This window comes from Asterias rubens, chromosome 18 (assembly GCF_902459465.1).
Source record: "Asterias rubens chromosome 18, eAstRub1.3, whole genome shotgun sequence".
NCBI classification, from domain to species: domain Eukaryota; kingdom Metazoa; phylum Echinodermata; class Asteroidea; order Forcipulatida; family Asteriidae; genus Asterias; species Asterias rubens.
In genome coordinates this window covers 9,277,704-9,299,652 of record NC_047079.1, presented here as the reverse complement: position 1 = coordinate 9,299,652, position 21,949 = coordinate 9,277,704, and the positions used below count along the sequence as shown (strand labels likewise).

Sequence of the window (21,949 nt, the reverse complement as noted above, 5' to 3'; positions counted from 1 at the left end):
AATATTTGTATACTATCAACCTCTCCCCATTACTCGTCGTCAAGTTTCATGCTAATATTTATTTTGAGTAATTACCAATAGTGTCCACTGCCTTTAAGCACATATTGTAGCTAATAAGCACAATAATGTGTTGCCTTCCAGAATAAGGTTACCAGCCAAACTGCCACGTCATAAATATGTCAAACTTGTGACTGGCATCCTGTCATTTCTGCTAAGCAGAAAATTGTTAAGCAATGTTTTCTGTTTCAGCAGCTCTATGAAATCGGGCCCTTGTATAGGGCTCTAACCGGACGGATAGCTTCGACGACTTCTACCTGGCAATCTCCATGAAGAAAGGGCATTCATATTTGAATTTTCGGCTAATGGGCCCAATATCATGGCTCTGCTTACCGTAAGCACAGAATCGGCGCTTACGGAAGAAGGGAATTGCGACCGTAAGCGCAGAATTCGGCGGTAAGCAGAGCCATGAAATTGGGCCCTGCTCTTGTAGGCTGTATAGCAAAGGCAAAAAGATATGTACAAAACATTGGAAAAGCGACTGGTACAAAAGTCTAAAAGCACAATGGGCAATGAAAATAACATCAGAAATAGTGTAAAAACCAAACAACGAAGATAAATTTTGTAGACGCAGTCACAGGGCGTGGCTGGTTGGTGGTCCACCAACGGCGGACTCGCATTTAAAATTTTACATTAAAAAAAAAGTGCACAACCAACTTTCACAAAAAATAAAAAAATAAACTGTATATTAAAACTGGACTGTAAGTTCAACTGCAATACTATAACAAATATACATATAGTTTTGTTTAAAGGTTATGAAACAACTTTGAGAAATATATAAAACAAGAGAGGGGCAGAAAGGGGTAGGGATGTTTGAAATAGTTTTGACGGGGCCCTGAAACAGATCCGGACCCCCACGCGGTAAAGGCTCAATGCTCGCGTAATTATAGCCCCAATCAGCAATCAAAGCCTCGTTCTAGAAAACAACAACCTCAATAATATTTGGCCTTCCATTCCTAAATTAATTCGTCATTCATCAATCCCTTACAGATTCTCATCCTTAAGATCACAAAACCTTCATTAGCTAAAAAAAAAACAGCCATACAATCAGGCAAGCATTAGAAATTGTCCGCATAGTCATCATAGATGAGTCTAATGGACGCTGATATGCAATTATCTCAATGAAGTAAATAAAATGCCCCCCCCCCTCCCCCTCCTCATCGGTGCCCCAACTCCATTCATGAGTGCAAATCTCGACTTCAGGCATTTACAGTTTTGCTTGTTAACCCGCCGTAAGGGTACAAGAAACAAATTATCTGTGTTTAATATATAATATAAGTTTTTAAAAACACTGGAAGAACAACCTCAAAAGTTAATGAAAATGTTACCTTTTTGTTGGGTTGTTTAAAATAATAAAAAAAATGCCTTATTTTCAAACGGGGCGCACCTAGTTAGGAGGCACGGACTCAGGGGGAAATGTATGTCCATAGCACCGCATATTATACCTAGTGCATATTGCACAACGCACGCTGGCGTACTAAGAAGCCACGCTCAGGAATTTTTCCTTTTCTTATTGAAACGGCCCAAACATGTGGCCAGGTGCACATCCCCATATGCAGCCTCCCATTCATTGGAATTGATGGAGCGGAACGCGATAACAAAAGACCACAGAGCTCGCTTAGTCACACAACTCTCTACCATATACCTTCAACCAGCAAGATTCGCCGTCTACGCACTTCGTAAAACTTAGTCTTGTCTAATTAATATCATGAACTCCGAGGCTACCTGGACCCTGAACTTGGCACGGTGGTGTTTCCTCCTTTCAACAGACCAGGTAACCAATATTTACTTTCTCGAAGACAAGCAGAGTATACTGCTCGAAACGTCGAGACCAAACCGGCTCTTCTCAGTGCCAACACTCACTAAAGACACTGGACAGTGGACACTATTGGTGATTGCCGAAGACTAGTCTTCACACTTGGTGTATTTCAACACGTGCATAAAATAACAAAACCTGTGAAAATTTGAGCTCGATGGGTCGTCGAAGTTGCGAAAAACACCCTTGTCACACGAAGTTGTGTGCTTTCATTATGCTTGATTTCGAGATCTCAATTCTAAACTTGAGGTCTCGAAATCAAATTCGCGGAAAAATTCTTCTTGTTCAAAAACTACGTTACTTCAGAGGGAGCCGTTTCTCACAATGTGTTATACTATCAACCTTTCTCCATTACTGTTTACCAAATGAGGTTTCATGCTGATAATTATTTTGAGTAATAACCAATAGTGTCAACTGCCTTTAACCATTGTTGTATTAAGAGCAACTATAAATATAAATATTGATAGTAAACTTCCGGGTACAACCATGGGTAAAAAACTCTTTTGAAGGAGTGGTGGCTCTGAAAAGAGCCGGTTTGGTCTCGACGTTTCGAACAGTATACTCTGCTCGTCTTCAGGAGAATGCTGGACTACTGGTTGTATTAGCAAGATAACTATTTATTTATGGTTTATTCCCAATGTTTACGTTTAGTTTGTTTATCAGCCGTGACTGTGAGACTTCCTCTTCTCAGCTGATTTCCTCTGTTGGGAGTTTTGACGAACCTCCTTTTTTGCCCTTCACTTTATATTTACAAAAGTATATCATCTTGTCCTCTTTTTTTCTTTCACGGTTTTATTTTGTCCTCTTGTTTCATGGATAGTTTACTCACATGATAGATAAAGCCCCCGAAATCCACGGCTTGCATATATTATTATTATATTAGTCGTAAATTTATGCATAGAAATAAGTGCCAAAAGCAAACCTTTTCTTTATTGTGTTTTTTTTATCGAAAGGGCTCAAGCGAATATTTCCTTCTTTTTGATGAACTTTTTTCTTTTTTTTTTCCTTTTTTTTTTTGGGGGGGGGGTCTTTCTTTTCTAGGCAGCCTGGCACATTTTTTTAGACAACTGGCTCTCCTCTTTCCTGTTTCTTCCGAGATCTTTAAAATTCATCCTTATCGTAGAAAAAAAGGCGGTCTTTTATAAGGAAGTGGGTGGGATGTCAAACACGTTTTGGGTCGTTTTTGTTTTGCCTATATAAACAGCCACCACGTACCAACTTGTCATCCAATGATTTGCTTCGTTTTGCTGCAAGGGGGCGCTCTTTGAGTGTGGGACGTCATTCACACTGACTCAATCTCACAAATTGTTTTTCACATGGACAGTTAATAATTATGATTATTTTGTGTGACAGTGCACATTACGTTGATTTTGTAAAGTGTACCATCTGCTTCATGTACTATCGTAAGGTCATTAGAGTTGTCATAATAGGGAAACTGACGCGTGAGGTAATCATTAGTAAGAAACAAATTTGTCATTCTGGTGGTTTTTTTTTTTTTCTTTTTTTTTTTTACCTTAATCATTTTTTTTCTCCTTTTTTTTTACCCAGGCAAAAAAATATATCCGGAATGGCCTAGATGTCGCTATAATATTTTTTATTTTCGTAATATTTCTTTTTAACACGGAACACCTGGGTCTTAATCTATACGACGAATCAATCTTCTACAAAAACAACTTTCAGAAAGAAAAAAAAAGTAAATCTCAAAAAAAATATATCGCAAGTATTTTTTGTTCATGTGACAGAAGGGCAATAATTGTATTTATTCATTCTTTACTCATAAAAAAAACTCTGTCAGTTTTCTATGTGGTTTAAATTGATTTAAAAAAAAACTCGTAAAATAATGTACACTCAACTCGGGTCACGGTTTTAACTAAAAGCCAAATCACAGGCATGGTATACAAAACAAACGATGAAAAAAGATCAAAAATGAACAAAATTACAAATATTTGTGTGTGGATGCCACCAAGCGAGGCTAAAAGGTTACTCTGTATAAAATGGGCTACAATAGCGAAATATCAAACATGGAACTAACTCAGGGGAGCTGAAGGCAGGAACTGATGTTCCTCTTAAAAGGGTCTATGTAACTTTTGTAGGACAAAAAAACACAATGTCCACAGATTTACATTAAACTTACACAGTTTGAAGATAATGGTGGTAGAAAGCTTCCCTGGAAATATTACGTGCTAAGGTACTGCAGTTTTGGGGAAATGAGTAAAACAATGTCATGAAAATAATTTTCGTCTCATGAGACAAAAATTATTTTAATCATTTACAAACATATTTTCATGACATTATTTTACTCATTTCTCAAAAACTACTGCACCTCATCAGTAAGTAATATTTGAAGGGAAGCTTTCCACTATCATTATCTTCAAACCCTGTAAGTTTAATGTAAATCTATGGACATTTTTAAAAAGTACCCAAATCCTTTTTAAAAAAATAACAAATTGTAGGATGAAGGGAAACATGCACCATGCAAAGAGTTCCAATTGGATGCAGTATGTGAGATGTGATGGAAACATCTCTACATTTTACATTTCTTGGAAATAATGATGATGTTAAAGATTTTGGAACCAACCGCTCCGGGCATGGGCTCAGACCAGGGCTAGGGCCGAGACTCCGGCTGGGCTCCCGGTCTGGGCTCCCGGTCTGGGCTCCCGGTCTGGGCTCCCGGTCTGGGCTCCCGGTCTGGGCTCCCGGTCTGGGCTCCCGGTCTGGGCTCCCGGTCTGGGCTCCCGGTCTGGGCTCCCGGTCTGGGCTCCCGGTCTGGGCTCCCGGTCTGGGCTCCCGGTCTGGGCTCCCGGTCTGGGCTCCCGGTCTGGGCTCCCGGTCTGGGCTCCCGGTCTGGGCTCCCGGTCTGGGCTCCCGGTCTGGGCTCCCGGTCTGGGCTCCAGGTTGATGCTCGGCAGTTATTTTGAAGGAGAAAAAAAAACGTGTTTTTTTTCTTTAATGAGCTTTCAAACAGTTGTTGCCAAAATCCAATCCGTGGTTTTGTGAAAATGGTGAACAATAATATTATTATTAAGTCTTAAGCCCGGGCGTTCCTGCCGCTCCTGACCGAGACCATCCTGCTGACGAACCACGCCAGTCTCTGGAAGAACCTCGTGGCCTACTCCTTCATTATACGCTCGCAGGAACGCACCGGAGCAATGTCGGCGTACGGAACGGAGTTCTTCCTTCTTGGTTTTCTCACGACCAACAACTACCTGACATTCGTTCGGAACGAGGAACTGGCTAATATTTATCTGAACACGTGTTTGAACTATGTTCCAGAAACCCGTGACGTGTACAACAACAGACTGATTGCAAGGCAGGTCGATCCAAACGACGTGAAGATTTTGAAAAAAGAGATATTTGCGAATGAACTACGGGGTATAGGTACTCGCATCTTTTACCTACTTCTCTTTTAAAGATAAAGACAGACCTTTCTATTATTGTCACTTTCTTGGTAGTTTTATAAGGCATGTGTTGAAGTCACTGGACACCTTTGGTTATTGTCAAAGACCAGTTGAACTCAATTGGGACTCGAAGTTGTGATGAGAGAACTATGAATGAAAACAAATCATCCTTGTTGCAGTGTGTTGTGTGCTCTCAGATGCATAACAAATAAGGCTTTATCAGCCCCAGCTGAATTTTTGTATTGTTTGAGTGAGATCTTACATCTTTCTTAAAAGCTGTGTTACTTCAGAGGGATCAGTTTCTCACAATGTTTTATGTTATCAAAAGCTCTCAATTGCTCGTTACCAAGTAAATGTTTATGCTGAGAATTGTTTTGAGTCATAATAATATTACCCATAGTGTCCAGTGCCTTTTATGCTGTTTGTTATTTCTTTGACCAACAGTCACTTGGGAGGCCTTAGCTTTACGAAAGTTGAGATTGGCGGATTGGCTTGGGAATACCACGGCCCAGTTAAAGGTGATTCGAAACGTCGGTGTTTAGCCTGACTAGACTTAACACGTTTTTGAACACGTTTTGAACACGTTTTTGAACACGTGTTGGTCGCGTGCCCTAAGTAGTGACTCAGTTGTAATCCTTAGACTGGTCCCCTGTCCTTATTTGCAATGATAAAGAAAGGTACTTGCTTTTCAGAACCAGTGATTTCATTGGTCTGAGTTGATGTGATCGCAGCTGACCTCGAACCAATCAAAACGCAGATATGGAAAGCTTCGGTTGTCTATGTGCACTGCGTATTATGTACAGTGTATGGGGTTATGTTGTTATGTATGGATTTGACTGCAATGCAGGTGAAAGGTGATTATGGAAGGGGGTTTACGTAGTATCTCTTGTGTAATTCACGAGCTTCAAAGTGTGACGTCAGGATGCTCAGTTTAGACCGGCCATTCCACGAAGCATGCGCAATCGCTCCCCGCACTGGACGCTACAAACCGCGAGTCTCCCACAAAGCTGCAGCGTAGGATTGCGTGAAGTGGTGATAGATTCAGACTGGCTTTTCGAACAACAATCTTCTAACAAGTTGGCTAACACCTTAAGATGAGAACAACACAAAAATACCTATAAAAACAGTTTCTAGACCACCTCGGCGCTCTTCATTTGAACTATTTTTATCCATTGTCTGAAGAATTTGTTGCTACAAGTATTAAATTCTGCTAGCTACGACTACGAGGAACGAGGAATAAATATAAAGGTAGGATTTTTTTCTTTTGATATTTTGATTTGCAACTGGTTTAATAATTACATTAATAATAGTGGGACTAATAATAATAGAGTCTCCTTATAATTATAGTACGCCTATCCGTCACTCAGTGACACTCTAGGCGCTTTAACACTCAGTATTTTTCCTGCAAGGTAAGCGGGATTAAAGGCAGTGGACACTACCGGTAATTACTCAAAATAATTATCAGCATAAAACCCTACTTGGTAACGAGTAATGGGGAGAGGTTGATGGTATAAAACATTGTGAAAAACGGCTCTCTCTGAAGTGACGTAGTTTTTGAGAAAGAAGTAATTTTCCACGAATTTGATTTCGAGACCTCAAGTTTAGAATTAGAGGTCTCGAAATCAAGCACCTGAAAGCACACAACTTCGTGTGACAAGCGTGTTTTTTTTTTGTTTTTTTTTCATTCAAATCTCGCAACTTCGACGACCAATTGAGCTCAAATTTCCACAGGTTTGTTATTTTATGCATATGTCTAGATACACCAAGTGAGAAGACTGGTCTTTGACAATTACCAATAGTGTCCACTGTCTTTAAGTTTTGAATTAGGATACCTACTCCTTTTTACATAGCACCATGTAATGGTTTATAAGGTGCTATGGCGCAATATGAAGCCAATCAAACAAGGACAACTGGGGGAACCTCTTCTCTTTACGATAAGTTTGAGATCGATCAGACGTATGGGTCACGAGAGAATAGTGAACAAACGATTACAAATGTTTGCATTGCATCGAAACCAAAATAAAAATGAATAAAACTGAGCAATAAACTCCAATTAATGCGAAGTTAGATTCATTGTTTCTCATCAAAATATGACATTTCAGACAAAAATATTTCAAGGGATGTTTTCTACTACCATGATTAGACTGTGTAAGTTTTATGTAGATCTGTGATCTCCACGATTGTTGTTTCTTATCACTTCTGTATCGTGACGTTCCTTTAAGGGGAAACAGTGCGGGTATATTTGTGTATTTAATTGGTTAGCTAAGTGCCGGTGACAGATGCAGTGTCCGCCATGCACTACTGTCCGCTCCGGACACTTTTGCATATGCAATCGTGTCCGGGGCTATGCAAAAACCGTCCGGTGGACATGTACATGACTGTACATGTATGTGCGCGCGTAAGCGAGCGTGCATGCACTGAACCTACATACATGCAGCATGAATATTCAGGTATTTTATGATTGCAGCAAATACCCAACGGCCGAACATTTCCCATGTCATGACATGCACTTAGCTTGTAAACAAATGGCGAACGTGTTCCGTCGACCAAGTGCGTTAAATTTACTCCAAGGACGGTTTTGCACGGGGCGGACACAACTGCATATGCAGCAGCGTCCAGGCGGACGTTATTGCATATGCAATACGTGTTTTTGTGTTGACGTACAGTTTTCTTTGTCTTTTAGCATTCATTAACCGTGACGTCAACGAGGAAGTTTGAGCGTTTAATATGGAAGTAATGGCCCAGGCCTCTCCTAACAGCCACTCGTCCTTCGAGATTCCCTCCCAGATAAATCTGGGTCGATTCAACATCAACCCCGTCACCCGCTGTGGCAAACGGCTCCAGATGCTCAAGATGTTACTCTTCCCTCTCACCCCTGCCATCTGCCTCTTCGTCGTGACCGCCATCAACTTCCAACAGGCGCTCATGGCGCGCAACGAGATGCGTGACTTCAACCTTGTATTCCAGCAGTCGGTCGGTTTGGGGGACATCATGCACGCCATCGAGATTGAGCAGTCCCTGGCGACGCTGTACACACGCTATGACGACGTCAGCCGGATCAGCTTGAATTCGATCTACGCTGAGACCAACACTGCAGTGGAGGAGCTCCCGTACTGGCCAGAGGAAACCCGGTTCGTATCAGGGGAGCAGTTCCTATCGTTCCTGAATATCCAGAGGGATAAGAGCCGACAGGAGAACACCACTACATTCGAGCTTCTTCGCATCTACTCCGACGTCAAGCGGGCGTTCCTGCCGCTCCTGACCGAGACCATCCTGCTGACGAACCACGCCAGTCTCTGGAAGAACCTCGTGGCCTACTCCTTCATTATACGCTCGCAGGAACGCACCGGAGCAATGTCGGCGTACGGAACGGAGTTCTTCCTTCTTGGTTTTCTCACGACCAACAACTACCTGACATTCGTTCGGAACGAGGAACTGGCTAATTTTTATCTGAACACGTGTTTGAACTATGTTCCAGAAACCCGTGACGTGTACAACAACAGACTGATTGCAAGGCAGGTCGATCCAAACGACGTGAAGATTTTGAAAAAAGAGATATTTGCGAATGAACTACGGGGTATAGGTACTCGCATCTTTTACCTACTTCTCTTTTAAAGATAAAGACAGACCTTTCTATTATTGTCACTTTCTTGGTAGTTTTATAAGGCATGTGTTGAAGTCACTGGACACCTTTGGTTATTGTCAAAGACCAGTTGAACTCAATTGGGACTCGAAGTTGTGATGAGAGAACTATGAATGAAAACAAATCATCCTTGTTGCAGTGTGTTGTGTGCTCTCAGCTGCATAAAAAATAAGGCTTTATCAGCCCCAGCTGAATTTTTGTATTGTTTGAGTGAGATCTTACATCTTTCTTAAAAGCTGTGTTACTTCAGAGGGATCAGTTTCTCACAATGTTTTATGTTATCAAAAGCTCTCAATTGCTCGTTACCAAGTAAATGTTTATGCTGAGAATTGTTTTGAGTCATAATAATATTACCCATAGTGTCCAGTGCCTTTTATGCTGTTTGTTATTTCTTTGACCAACAGTCACTTGGGAGGCCTTAGCTTTACGAAAGTTGAGATTGGCGGATTGGCTTGGGAATACCACGGCCCAGTTAAAGGTGATTCGAAACGTCGGTGTTTATATCGAGACAATAGTGAAAGAGCAACTGGTGAAAGATATTGGCTCCACGAATGATGAGGTAATATTGCTGCATTTTATTCACCATAACAAACCCCCAAAAAATGAATATTGATTATACCCGATGCTATATCATTTTTTAATTGTTGTGACGCTTGGTGACAACAGACTAACCGGGGCCCAATTGCATAGAGCTGCTAAGCACGAAACTTGGCTCATTATGAAACGTCTTCCCGGATAAAAACAGGATTACAACCAAGTTTCAATTTGTTGCATATTGCTTGTTCCTGGTATTCAGCTGTTGTCTGGTTATTCTAAAAATCACGTGGACATTTGGTTGGTCATCCTGTTTTTATCAAGGCAAACAATTCTTGCTGAGCAAATTGTTGTGCTTAGCAGCTCTATGAAATTGGGACCAGGTAATATCACTTGTACTCATGAGCGCATATTAAGAACTACGTAAACAATGGGATTTTACATGGAAGTTAGCTGTCTCCTTTTGTTTTAAAGGCCCCCATGGTTGCATTCTAGCAGTGCGCCCTCTTCTATGATGTTTGACTGACTTTTTACCGTGACAGATTCTTGTTGCGGCCATTTTGTTGTGCGTCGTGTGTTTCGTCACTCCAGTAATTCTGATACTCGTTTCCAAGGCAACAAACTCCATACAAAAGTTCGCATCAAGTAAGTACAAACAATCACAATGGTTCTCTTAATCCATAATTGATCATACTGTCAAAATCTGTGATTTTTTTCTCGCAATATTAGTCATCGAAGGTGAGAGAAAATATTGAAAGAAAAAACACCCTTGTTGCACATTGTGTGTGTGATGCTTTCAGATGCCTGTTTCAGTGACAAATTTACCTCTTTCTCAAAAACTACAATACTTCAAAAGGATTAGTTTCTCACAATGTTTTATACTATCAACAGCCCCCCCCCCCCCCCCCATTGCTCGTTATAATACATGTTTTTAGTAAATACCAATAGTGTCCAGTGCCTAAAAGGATTATGGTTTAGATGTTTTGAGACCATTTTTCATTCATTCTTCAGGTTTGTCAGAAAGAACTCTTGAGCTGAATGCCGAAAAGAAAAGGAGCGATTCATTGCTCTATCGGATGTTGCCAAAACAGGTTGCTAAGCAACTGAAGATTGGTGATGACGTCAGTGCCGAGTCGTACGAACTCGTCAGCATCTTGTTCAGTGACATCGTTGGATTCACTGAGATGTCCGCACGAAGCGCCCCCATGCAGGTTTGTGATGCTATTTTACAGCTTTGGGACGATGGACTCAAAGTCTGTCACTTACTAGCCTTTTGTCAAGTCATTCGTGGCTTGGATGGAGAGCCGCTATCCGGAGACCAGGCATGCAAGTCGCCCTGCTGTTCACGCAACAAAGGCCTTGACAAAAGGCTAATAAATAACTTTACAGAATGTCGGTCCTAATCCTGGCCTGGTGAATCGCGACACTTGAGCAAGACACCTCACCACAATTGCTTCTCTCCAGACAGGAGGGAAAATGTGTACCGGTGTGGCAGGAGATTCTGTCCCCCGGAGATTCAGTCTCCTCTATGGTAAACTGTGTACAAACTTCCTTGAAGAGCGCCCTCTTTTGAATCATCCTCCTCCAGCCCATATTAATTTCCCGTATGGGGGACAGAATCTCAGCAGACAGAATTCACAGGGACACCGGCGAGAGCTGGACTGGCACCCTGTTGGGGGAGGGGGGAGGGGGTGGAAATGTTGTTCTCATTGTCTTGCCCATGAAACCGGATATAAACACCGGCCTGATGTGAAGTTTTTCATCCATAACTTCATCCTTTATAATTCAACTTGTGATTTTTATTTTTTTTGCAAAACAGGTGGTGAATTTCTTGAACTTTCTCTACCAGTTATTCGATGAGCGTATCGAGACGTACGACGTTTACAAAGTGGAGACGATCGGTGATGCTTACATGGTGGCCAGCGGTCTACCCTTACGGAATGGGAACCGGCATGCCGGTGAAGTCGCGTCGCTGGCCCTGGACCTGATCGAAAAAATTAAGGACTGTAAGATCCCACATCTCCCCACTGAGAATATCCTCATCAGGATCGGCTTGCATTCTGGTAAACTTTTTTTTTTTTTTTTTTTTAAGTTTCTAGGGTCGTGTCGTTTATAAATTGCCCCATAATTATATGAGGCAATTTATATTATATTTTAGAGTTTTACAAAATTAGACCGCTTACGTGCAAGCGCCGAATTTCTGCGCTAGCCTTGTAAGCGTAGAATGCCTCGTAACGAGTTTGACTTAGGATTAGTGGTTAAAGGCACCTAGACACCTTTGGTAATTGTCAAAGACAAGTATTATAATTTGGTGTTTCTTAACATATGCATAACATAACAAACCTGTGGAAATTTGAACTCAATTGGTCGTCAATGTTGCGAGAGAATATGGAAGATAAAACACCCTTGTCGCACAAATTGTGTACTTTCAGGTGCCTTGCAGTTACAATATTTTAGTGGTATGATATTTCTTTTCAAAAATTACGTTACTTCAGAGGGAACCATTTCTCACAAAATTTGTTACAACATTTTCTGATTTAGTTATGTTTTGTTTTATTTGTTTTCACCACTTTGCAACAAACAGGACCTTGTGTTGCTGGGGTAGTCGGTTCTAAGATGCCTCGATTTTGTCTCTTCGGAGACACCGTCAATACAGCCTCAAGAATGGAAGCACATAGCGAATGTAAGTTCAATGATGAGCAACTAATGAACATGACCCTATTTCGTTAAACCGCAAATAATGCTAAGCAGATTTGTATGCTTAGCAAATAAACTGGGTGGAGCACCTGCCCCAGTCACTATAAAATGTAATGGATGTTGAATTTGTATCGGGGATAAATGCCGTATACATGTACAAGCTTGTGTGGGTGTTGTCTTGCAATCAAGTCGGTAATTGATAAGTGTGGTGTAGTTACGGGGACGGTACCCACATCCTCGATCTCAGTATGTGTGTGAGTCAGTGGCCATTACCACTAGAGCTGCCTCCCGCTACCTACGACCGTTGCATGAATGTATAATAACACTGTGGCTGTTGCATGAACAGCAGATTGATATGTTTGTAAACAGGCAGTGATATTGTTATCAAGTCTAGTGGGGTGAGTAGTTATTGATACAGTGTTGTGTTTCATTACAGCAATGAAGATTCACACGAGCGCCGAGTGTCACAAATTACTCGTCACGCTGGGTGGGTATCTGTTGGAGTCACGTGGTATGATGGAAATCAAGGTATGAAGCACTTTTTGTGTACATTTTGTTAGACAAAAAAACATTCAGTCCACAGATTTAAATTAAACTTACACAGTTTAAAGATAATGATAGTTAAAAGCTTCCCTGGAAATATTACTTGCCGAAGTGCTGTAGTTTTTGATAAAATGAGTAAAACAATGTCATGAAAATAATGTTCGTCTCAGTGATCATAAGACGAAAATTAATTTAGCATGTAAAAACGTATTTTCGATTACCATCTAAGTCCAAATATTCACCGATGTTTGATTTCATGTGTATGTTGGGACACACCAATTTGTGAATACTGGTCTTACAATTACCAAAGGTGTCCACTGCCTTTAAGCAGCTCTATGAAATTGGGAGTTATAAAAGGATGGTTTCGATTAGCTTTCACTGATACTCAGGCGAAAAGACATTAAACAAAGTGATATAATAACCAAATAAATTAATGAAATTTCAATATTATTTTGTTTGGTACTGTTTGACAGGGGAAAGGCTTGATGCAGACATATTGGTTGTCAGGTTTCAAGCGTAACATGTCACCAAGAAGTCCTCCAAGTGCAACTGTCTCCCTCGGAGTGCCGTCGCCCAAAAGTCGATCATTTCAATCGTCTGGGGCTAGCAATTAGTCTTAATTTCCAGTCGCCCAAAGGTGTTCATATTTGTGTTGAGAACCAATGGGTGCGTACGTTTAGCTTCCTTGGGTCATCCCCTGTGTGTGGCGGGATTTTTTTCCAGGACGAACGTGGGTAATTATCTGCACACGTTCGTCCTGGAAAAAAAAAACGTCACACACCGGGGTCGACCAGGGAAGCTAAACGAACGCACCCTATGTGTGTTAAAGCCAAAAGATTCACACATCAGTTTCCCAAGTTATGGGTGTTCTACGTAAACTTAAAAATATTCTGCCTAGAAATGTGCTTTTCTCTATTTATAATACGCTGGCGTTGCCCCACTTTCAATACGGGATTCTAGCCTGGGGAAATACTCATGCTTCTTACCTGAACAAGCTATTAATCGTACAGAAGAAATCCTTGAGAGTTATAGCCAATTCTAGCTTTAGAGAGCACACTGCACCCCTTTTCAAGCAATTTAAAACACTCGATATTTTTAAACTGTATAAATATCATCTTGGGGTCCTTATGTTTAAGTTTGAATTTAACTTGTTACCAGGTAACATAAGACTCCTCTTTACACGAAATATTGACATCCATCCACATAACACTAGATCAGCTACTAAAATTCATATTGGAAAGGCTCGGACCACTTTATTTATGAAAACAGTCAGACATCAAGGCCCACTACTCTGGAATCAGCTCACCCCAATACCTTCATTTAGAACTGTGCACAGCTTCAAAAAATACATGAAAAACCTACTTATAACCAGTATCGTCTAAAATGACACCACCTGTAACTACACGCGTACCATGATTATCCATTCCAAATTATCAAGTTTTTGTAATTTCCTAAATAATGTTCTGTTAATTTTCCTTTTTGTTATCAATCTCAATATGTATTTATGGCTGCATAGCAAACAAATTTTTTTCAAAACAGTTTAATTACAAACAATCATTGCTTTGTGTTTTTTTTTGCTGTATGCACTATACCTTTCACCGTACCTTAATTTCAATAATCAATATTGTTATTGCTATAAACTATAACCTATTAATTTATATATAAAGGGTCCAGGCTCTGTACAAGCCTAGGCTTTTTCCTGGTGCCCTCCTCTTATCACTCGTTGTTCTTATTTCTTGTATGTTTCATAATTATTTATAGTGATATTTGGAAATAAAAAAACAAACAAACAAACAAACAAACAAACAAGTGAGTGCAATTCATAGAGTAAGTTCGAGTGTGCACTTAGGCGACTATTGAACAACAACGTACATGCGCAGTGACACACTCACTCGAACGACTTGTTCGGAAGCCTAGTCTTCCGTCTGTTTGCTATGTCACTGGTTCCCTTCTGCCATTAACACATGTAGCAGGGAAACCACGGGACCACGGAAGAAGACTGGTCATGAGGATGGATTTTTGTTTTAATGCAAGGTGTAGTTTAAGATACTATTTGAATGACAGAGTATGTTACGTTGTCATCAAGTATTAATTATTCAGATTTACAGTGATTAGTATGTATATTATTATGTTTTGTATTACAACATTTCAATGAACGTTACTTTGAGATATAGTTGTATAATATGTAAAAAACTATATACTTGATGAACAATTTTGTAACTTTATTGTCTGGTATTTCGGGTGTGTTCGCTTAGCTTCCCTCGGTCGACCCCGGTCTGCCCCGGTTTGTTCGAATAGCTTTGACGGGGCTCACCCGGGTCAGCCCCCAGTGCCCTGCTTGTAGAGTAGGTCACTTGGGGGTGACCTGAGGTTCATGCCGTCACCACGAGAGGGCGAGTGTGATCGTTCGTTTAGCTCTTGTCAGGAGCTCACCCGAGTGAGCACCGCGGGGTCGACTCAGGGAAGCTCATCAAACGCACCCATAATTGAAGGAAAGAGAGCACACGTATTTATATGTATATTATTAGTAAAGAAGCTGGAACTGTTTAGCACAGGCAAGAGTGTTATAAAAAAAAACACTGAATTTGTACGTTCAACATAGTTTAGGTTTGTTGATGTTTTACTTACTGTTAGTAGAAATGAGAGTATCGTATGCACTTAATGGTTTTAAAGGCAGTGGACACTGTTGATAATTACTCAAAATAATTATTGGTAATTGTCAAAGACTAGCCTTCACAGTTGGTGTATCTCAACATATGCATAAAATAACAAACCTGTGAAAATTTGAGCTCAATCGGCCATCAAAGTTGCGAGATAATAATGAAAAATAAAACGCAATTGTCACACGAAGTTGTGTGCGTTTAGATGGTTGATTTCAAGACCTCAAGTTCTAAATCTGAGGTCTCGAAATCAAATTCGTGGAAAATTACTTCTTTCTCAAAAACTATGGCACTTAAGAGGGAGCAGTTTCTCACATTTTCTTATACTATCAACCTCTCCCCATTGCTCGTCACCAAGTAAGGTTTCATGCTAATATTAATAATTATTTTGAGTAATTACCAATAGTGTCCACTGCCTTTAATCAATTTTGGCACAGGGTCATGAATGTACACGTAGATCAGTATTCAGTCACGTGCAAACCGTGCGTCTATTGGAACCTCCCCAAACCAAGTCTTGTCCATAGGATTGAAGGACGATTTTGTGTCATAATCTGTTTACCGTCAAGGGTTGTGTCGTCTCCCTGTCGATTTTAATAACCGAAATAAGACAGTTACAACGTCGTTGTACAGGGGTCTTGACATTTTTGAGGTAAGAACTAAATAAAATCTGTTCATAGCTTATTTTGAGCTAACCAAACTACGAATTGTGTAGTCTGTTTTTGTTTTTGTTTGGGTTTGTTTGTGGTGGGGGTGCGTATCGCAGCTTATACATTTATCAGGGAATCAGTTTGTTTGGTATTATTCACTCTTAGGAATAATGGCATTAACAACTTTTTGGTCAGAAGCCTCAACAGCTTTCGATAATATTTAATAATAATAATAATAATTTGGGGAGCTAATCATCCTTACTCGCACCAAAGTGCTGAATTGCGAAGGACGTGGCTTCAACGTGTTCGAGAAGCAGGCATGCAAGGGCGCCTTTGGCTGCGAGGCACATCAACCCATTTTGACCACGGAGCACAGCCAAGCATTTTGAGAAACGTTTCACTTCAAAGTAATGTGGTACTATAAGTAGGATTTGAAACTTTGAGTAATTACCAATAGTGTCCACTGCCTTTAACTGTTTAACAAAGTTCAAAAGTCGTCATTGTTGTTGTTGGTTTTGGGTTTGGGTTTTGTTTTTCCTTTTTTTTTTTTTTTTTTTTTTTTTTGGAGGGGGGCTTTACAATCAGTGAACAAGAAGAAAGGAGTGCGTAAGGATGTGAACATGATGGACACCCTCTGCCACCTTAGGCCTTTACATGGCTTACTGTTATCTGATTATCTTTCTAATTCCAAGACAACTGACTCATCGTCAAATCCTTGGTTCACAGAAAGCTGTGCGGGTAGTCAACAAAAACTAACCATTGTTTTGCACTTGAAACGGAGGATCAAGTAAAACTACCTGATCCATGTTTTAGGTAAAGAGTGAATGTGACCGAGCTTGTTGCTCCAATAAAGTACTGTACGTTATCATTTAACCACTGGGTGCTAGGCTGCTCGTTAGTTTCCTCTAGTCGGTCAATCTAACTCGTGTTGACTCTTCGCCAACTCAAAATCATCAGGGAATTATCTTCTTCTGCCATTTTCAAGAAAAACCTAAAAAAAAAAAATTTCAGTCAGCCTCGTCGTTAATCCTTTGTTGTTTTCTTGTTTATTTACATTGTTCGTGTTTATTGTTCAGCGCTTTGATCTTTGTCAAAGGCGCTATATAAATACCTATATTATTAATAATATTATTATTATTTTTGGACTCTGATACTGTGAACTAATTATTGACTGCTCTGTATTCCGAAACCTCCTCGTTGTTTACATGCTGGGGTTGGGTTCATGGTTAGATCGAATAGGAACGTGCCGGAACGATAGGGGTCGTGAACTACGTGATGGTATTACAATTCGTTGGAAACGTGTTCACCACCCCCAGGTTACCTGACCCCGATAATTATTAATAATAACTGTTGCTTTTTATACCATTACTTGTGCAATTGCTTCAAGACTTCGCAGACTTTCCTTGTCTGATCAAACTCTGTCTCGAGGACGACTGTAAACCTGAATACACCACACTTCACAATGGAGACAACTCGACATCTGCCGACTTGCCTGTTGTACATGGTCATAATGGCACTAGTCGTGTCATCAGTGGTCAACTCGACAGTGGAAACTGAAGACGCTTGTCAGACTCCAGGTACGCAAAAACATACAGTAGATGCCTTTATAAAAAATACTCTCCTTACAAACCGTGTCCCAATGCTCAGCTATGCTACAAAATATTTATGTTTGTTATGTCATTTAAGGAATTGAAACCCGCATCTCAAATCTGGAAGTAGCGTTGGTGACGGTAAACCAAGATAACACCAAGATGAAGAAGTTGATCATGGCTACACTGAATGTGGTTCTGTCGCCAGAGGAGACACAATGCGAGCACACACAGCATATAGCCGAGGTCATTGGAGGTGAGTGCATGTCCATCCTGTGGTATCAGATCGATGTTCCACAAGGATCTGCTCTTGGTCCCACTGCTCCTTTAATGTAAAAGAGTGAAAAAGCACTCTTTTAAGAGCCATATATGAAGGACAACTCTTTTTTGAGTGATCTTCCACTCTTTTAGATTTTTTTGAGTGATTTTTCACTCTGTCCTGGAGTGAAACCCCTCTAAAAGAGTGAATAATTACCACTGTTTTTGAAGAGCTATATGAGGGACAGCTCGAAATGTAAAGAGTGGTGTTTCACGCGTGCATGATAGAATTCCATCATGGGACACCGGTTAAATGCACCAAAGACATCCCTTTAGACTTGAAAGAAACTAATTAGATTTCTTATGGTCAAAACAGATCTGCCTTTCATCTTCAATCAAGGCCATAGCTCATGTGCGTTGATGGGGACAGCGGCGCACCCAGCAGCCTCTTGCAGTCAGCTACATGAAGCTTGCCAGCGACCAAGTGGAGATTATTTTGTGATAATGAGAGGTATTTTCACACAGGTAAAATTATTACGAGAATATTTTTTAACATACAAATCGTTCCACAGTGAATCGTTTCATGTATTTGTCAGCTTTGGAAGTTGTGTCATGTTTTAGTAAAAAATTGTTTCTAAAGGGAGTGTCATATCCTGTTTTTTTTTTTGTTTTTTTTCTTTTTTATGTAATGCTGAATCGGTACAATTTGATTTGATTTGATCTGATTTGATTCGATTCAGAATGGTTAACTGAAATTAAAAATAATTGTCATGATGTGTACACGTTTTAAAAACATGTATAAATACATGCAAGAAATAAAAGAACAGTCATGCTACAACTCAATCATAGACCATTTCGCAAATACCATTGCGCAAGCGCAGACTGTTGAATGAGGTGCATTGTGGGATATATATGGATCAAATTTTGATACCAGCAAGACCACAATGCACCTAATTCCAAGCTTTACGCGCGCGCCCCGGTATTTGCGAAAAGGTCTATTTTGGATTTATCTAGTAAGTCTGCTGCCACCTAGCGTTCAAAAGTCACCATTTGCCGTGTTCATGTCCTTCCTTCCAGGTGTACTGTGAGATGAGCGAGTCGGAGGGCGGCTGGACTCGTTTCGGCAGCGCCGATATGGGCTCCGTGTGGAACTACCGGGACGAGTCGGAGACTGAAGTCACACTTACCATCATTTCAGCTGCGGACATTAAGCTGGCCAAAGACCTGAACTTCAACACCTTCAGAGTGCTGACCGATGTCGAGTTTCGCCTGCAGGCTGATGACTCTACGAACCCTTCCAGTGTGGAGACAAGGTCCCTGCCGTGGTTGGAACCAGAGACTCTCACCATCGGCGCTGGACGGGATCACACTCGTCTTGAGTTGACTGAAGATGGTGATTTTTTGTTTTTGTGATTCATGTTGAAAATAGTAAATTAATGGGATTTCGTAAATTCATTATTTTGGTGATTTGTTGTGTATTAAAGGGCTATAAATGTTTACTTTTTTGTACAGGACCGAATTGTGGCTAAGTTATTTCCCTAGAGACAACACTTTAAGAGCGTAGTTTGATTTGATACATCGAAAAAACGATAAAAATTGCCGGAGAAAAATTATTTTAAAGCATTAAAAAACTATTTGGGGAAACAAGAAGGTTTCTTATTTGCATCAAAACGAGAACTACCTTTCAGATTATAGTTTGTTTTCCTGCAGCTGCGTTGTTGTTGCTGCTGACGTTGCTAATGTTGTTTTGGTGTTGCTGTTGCTATTGCTGTTAATGTTGGTGTTGATGCTGCTGTTGAAGTTTTTGTTTTGTTTCTGTCGTTGTTGTTTTTGATGCTGCTGTTTTTTTGTGTTGTCGCTGCTGTCGCTGGTGGTGGTGGTATCGCTGGAAATGGTGATCATGTGGTGGTGATCTTCATTCATTCCTTTTTTTTGTTTTTCTTTTTTTCACAGGTGATCGTATGGCCTGTTTTGCTGGAGGCTCCAGCCGATGCGGTGAGCAAGGGTTACCGAGAGTCGATCAGCCCTCAGATCGGCTCGTGATCACCTCACTCTACTTTGGGCCCCGAGCCGTTTCACGGGGAGCCTATGTGTCATCTGCACATACGACGACTTGGCCCAGAAATCGCTATACGTGGTCCGGATCCTACTATTACCTTTTGGCGAAATAGACATGAGTGCAGAATTTAAACCCCCTTGCCTATAATCACAATTGGCCTAATAATAGGGGTATTTGGTACTCATGAGTTTAGTAGCACGCACACTTCCTAATACTATTTTTGCTTAATTTAGTTCTTTAGATTTCTCACTAATACTAAAAGTAATAGGTAAGAGGATTTGGTTCGTAGTTATGCAACGCACATTTTTTTGCATTTGTTTAATAAGATCAATATTCCAGCAAAAGAACACAAGACAAAAACAGAATAATAAGGTAGGTCTACATGATAGTTTAGCTTTATTCATAGATTGAAATACATTAGCAGTAGATTAATTAGCTTTTACTCACTTTACGTAATACATCAGTCGGACGCAAAGACGTGGGGGGGTACAAGGGAATGTTTTTAAGGCGCTGTGCACTATTGGTAATTACTCAAAAACGAGCAATGGAGAGATGTTGACAGTGTAAAACACTGTGAGAAACGGCTTCCTCTGAAGTAACATAGTTTTTTAGAAAGAGATACCTTCTGACTCAATAAACAATTTCAGCTGCATCCGAAAGCACAAAAAGTGTTCAACAAGGTTTTTTTCTTGCATTATTCTCTTCCAACTTCGAGCAGATGACCACTATTTTTTTTTTTTGTATGCATATGTTGGGATACACAGCCAGTGAGAGTCTGGTTTTTGACATATTTACCAAAGGTGTCCAGTGCCTTTAAAGTCCGTTGTTTTAAAGCAGAATAACCCCAAAACCCGATCCGTCAGACTGGGTGGGTGTGGAGGGGGTACCATCGCCCCATCCTACCCCACTATCATTGTAACATATTGATCCACCTCCACCCATCTAAACGCTTCCAATTATAACACACTTAAAATAACTTCTTACGTCATACAACTACTAATCTCGTTTAACAGGGCAGTGTTTCATATTTTCTAGGCAACAACTAACAGTAGACCATTGCCCAATTTCATGAAGTTGTTTTTTAGCAGAAAGTACTGCTTAACACATCTTTGCTAAGCAAAAATTGAGTGGGCACCAGAACAATGTAAACTTAATGTTGTTTTGGCTGACAATCTGTTTCTGTTGGGCAATGCTTATCTTTGCTTGTGCTAAACAGGTATGGACCCATGGCTTGTTCGTGACTGGCTCCCCGCATAGTTTTGCTTAATAGCATTATAGCAATAACAGTGAACCATCTAAATCTACGTGTTAGACTGGTCGAAATTAGCACACAATCCTAAGTACTTAATAATGCAAGGTCAAGTTTCAAGGTGATGACGTTATTCGTGTGCCTCGAAATGTTAACGTCAGATGTTCGGGGCCCCTTAACGTCTGACGTCAGCTGTTCGGGGCCATCATAAAGATAAATTTGCGGGTTGCCTCGAAGTACGACGTGTCGCAAAATGGGCTGACACGTGTGTAAGCTCCACGCACAAGCTTTGACCTCAAAGAGGGCGCTGTTTTGGAACAGGTAATGTGATTCTTATTATTCTAAGACCAATGTCACACGAGGCAATTTACAGGCAACCAGATGCAGGTAATCTCAAAATTTAAGGGCATTCATTTTTCTTCGAGATCGCAAGACATTATGTGAAAAATTACCCGTGTGATACCAAAGTTGGGATGTAGCATGCACTGTAACCGGTTGCCTCCAAGTTGCCTGAAAAAAAAGTTGCCGTGCTGTGACGAGGCCCTAAAGCTTTTAAAGTTATAAGATTAATGCAGTTATATCAGTGCAAAGATAATAAAAATGTTACAACCTAAAGACACTGGAAACTATTGGTAATTGTCAAAGACTATAGCCTTCACAGTTGGTGTATCTCAACATATGCATAAAATAACAAACCTGTGAAAATCGGTCATCGAACTTGCGAGATAATTATGGAAGAAAACAAAACACCCTTGTCACACGAAGTTGTGTGCGTTTAGATGGTTGATTTCGAGACCTC

At 40.5% G+C, this 21,949-nt stretch overlaps 1 protein-coding gene across 1 annotated transcript; it reads left to right on the top strand.

Annotated features, from left to right (window-relative positions):
* The first annotated feature begins 1,690 nt into the window (after positions 1-1,690).
* Positions 1,691-21,182, top strand: LOC117302649. Its single transcript, XM_033786633.1, has 14 exons — positions 1,691-1,831; positions 7,955-8,848; positions 9,319-9,473; positions 9,991-10,093; positions 10,469-10,659; positions 11,268-11,511; positions 12,033-12,131; positions 12,582-12,673; positions 13,162-13,290; positions 17,407-17,572; positions 17,682-17,840; positions 18,219-18,367; positions 18,920-19,235; positions 19,796-21,182. The coding sequence occupies exons 2-14, from the start codon at positions 7,999-8,001 to the stop codon at positions 20,011-20,013; spliced, it is 2,871 nt and encodes a 956-aa protein (XP_033642524.1). The 5' UTR covers positions 1,691-1,831; positions 7,955-7,998; the 3' UTR covers positions 20,014-21,182.
* Positions 21,183-21,949: the final 767 nt, after the last annotated feature.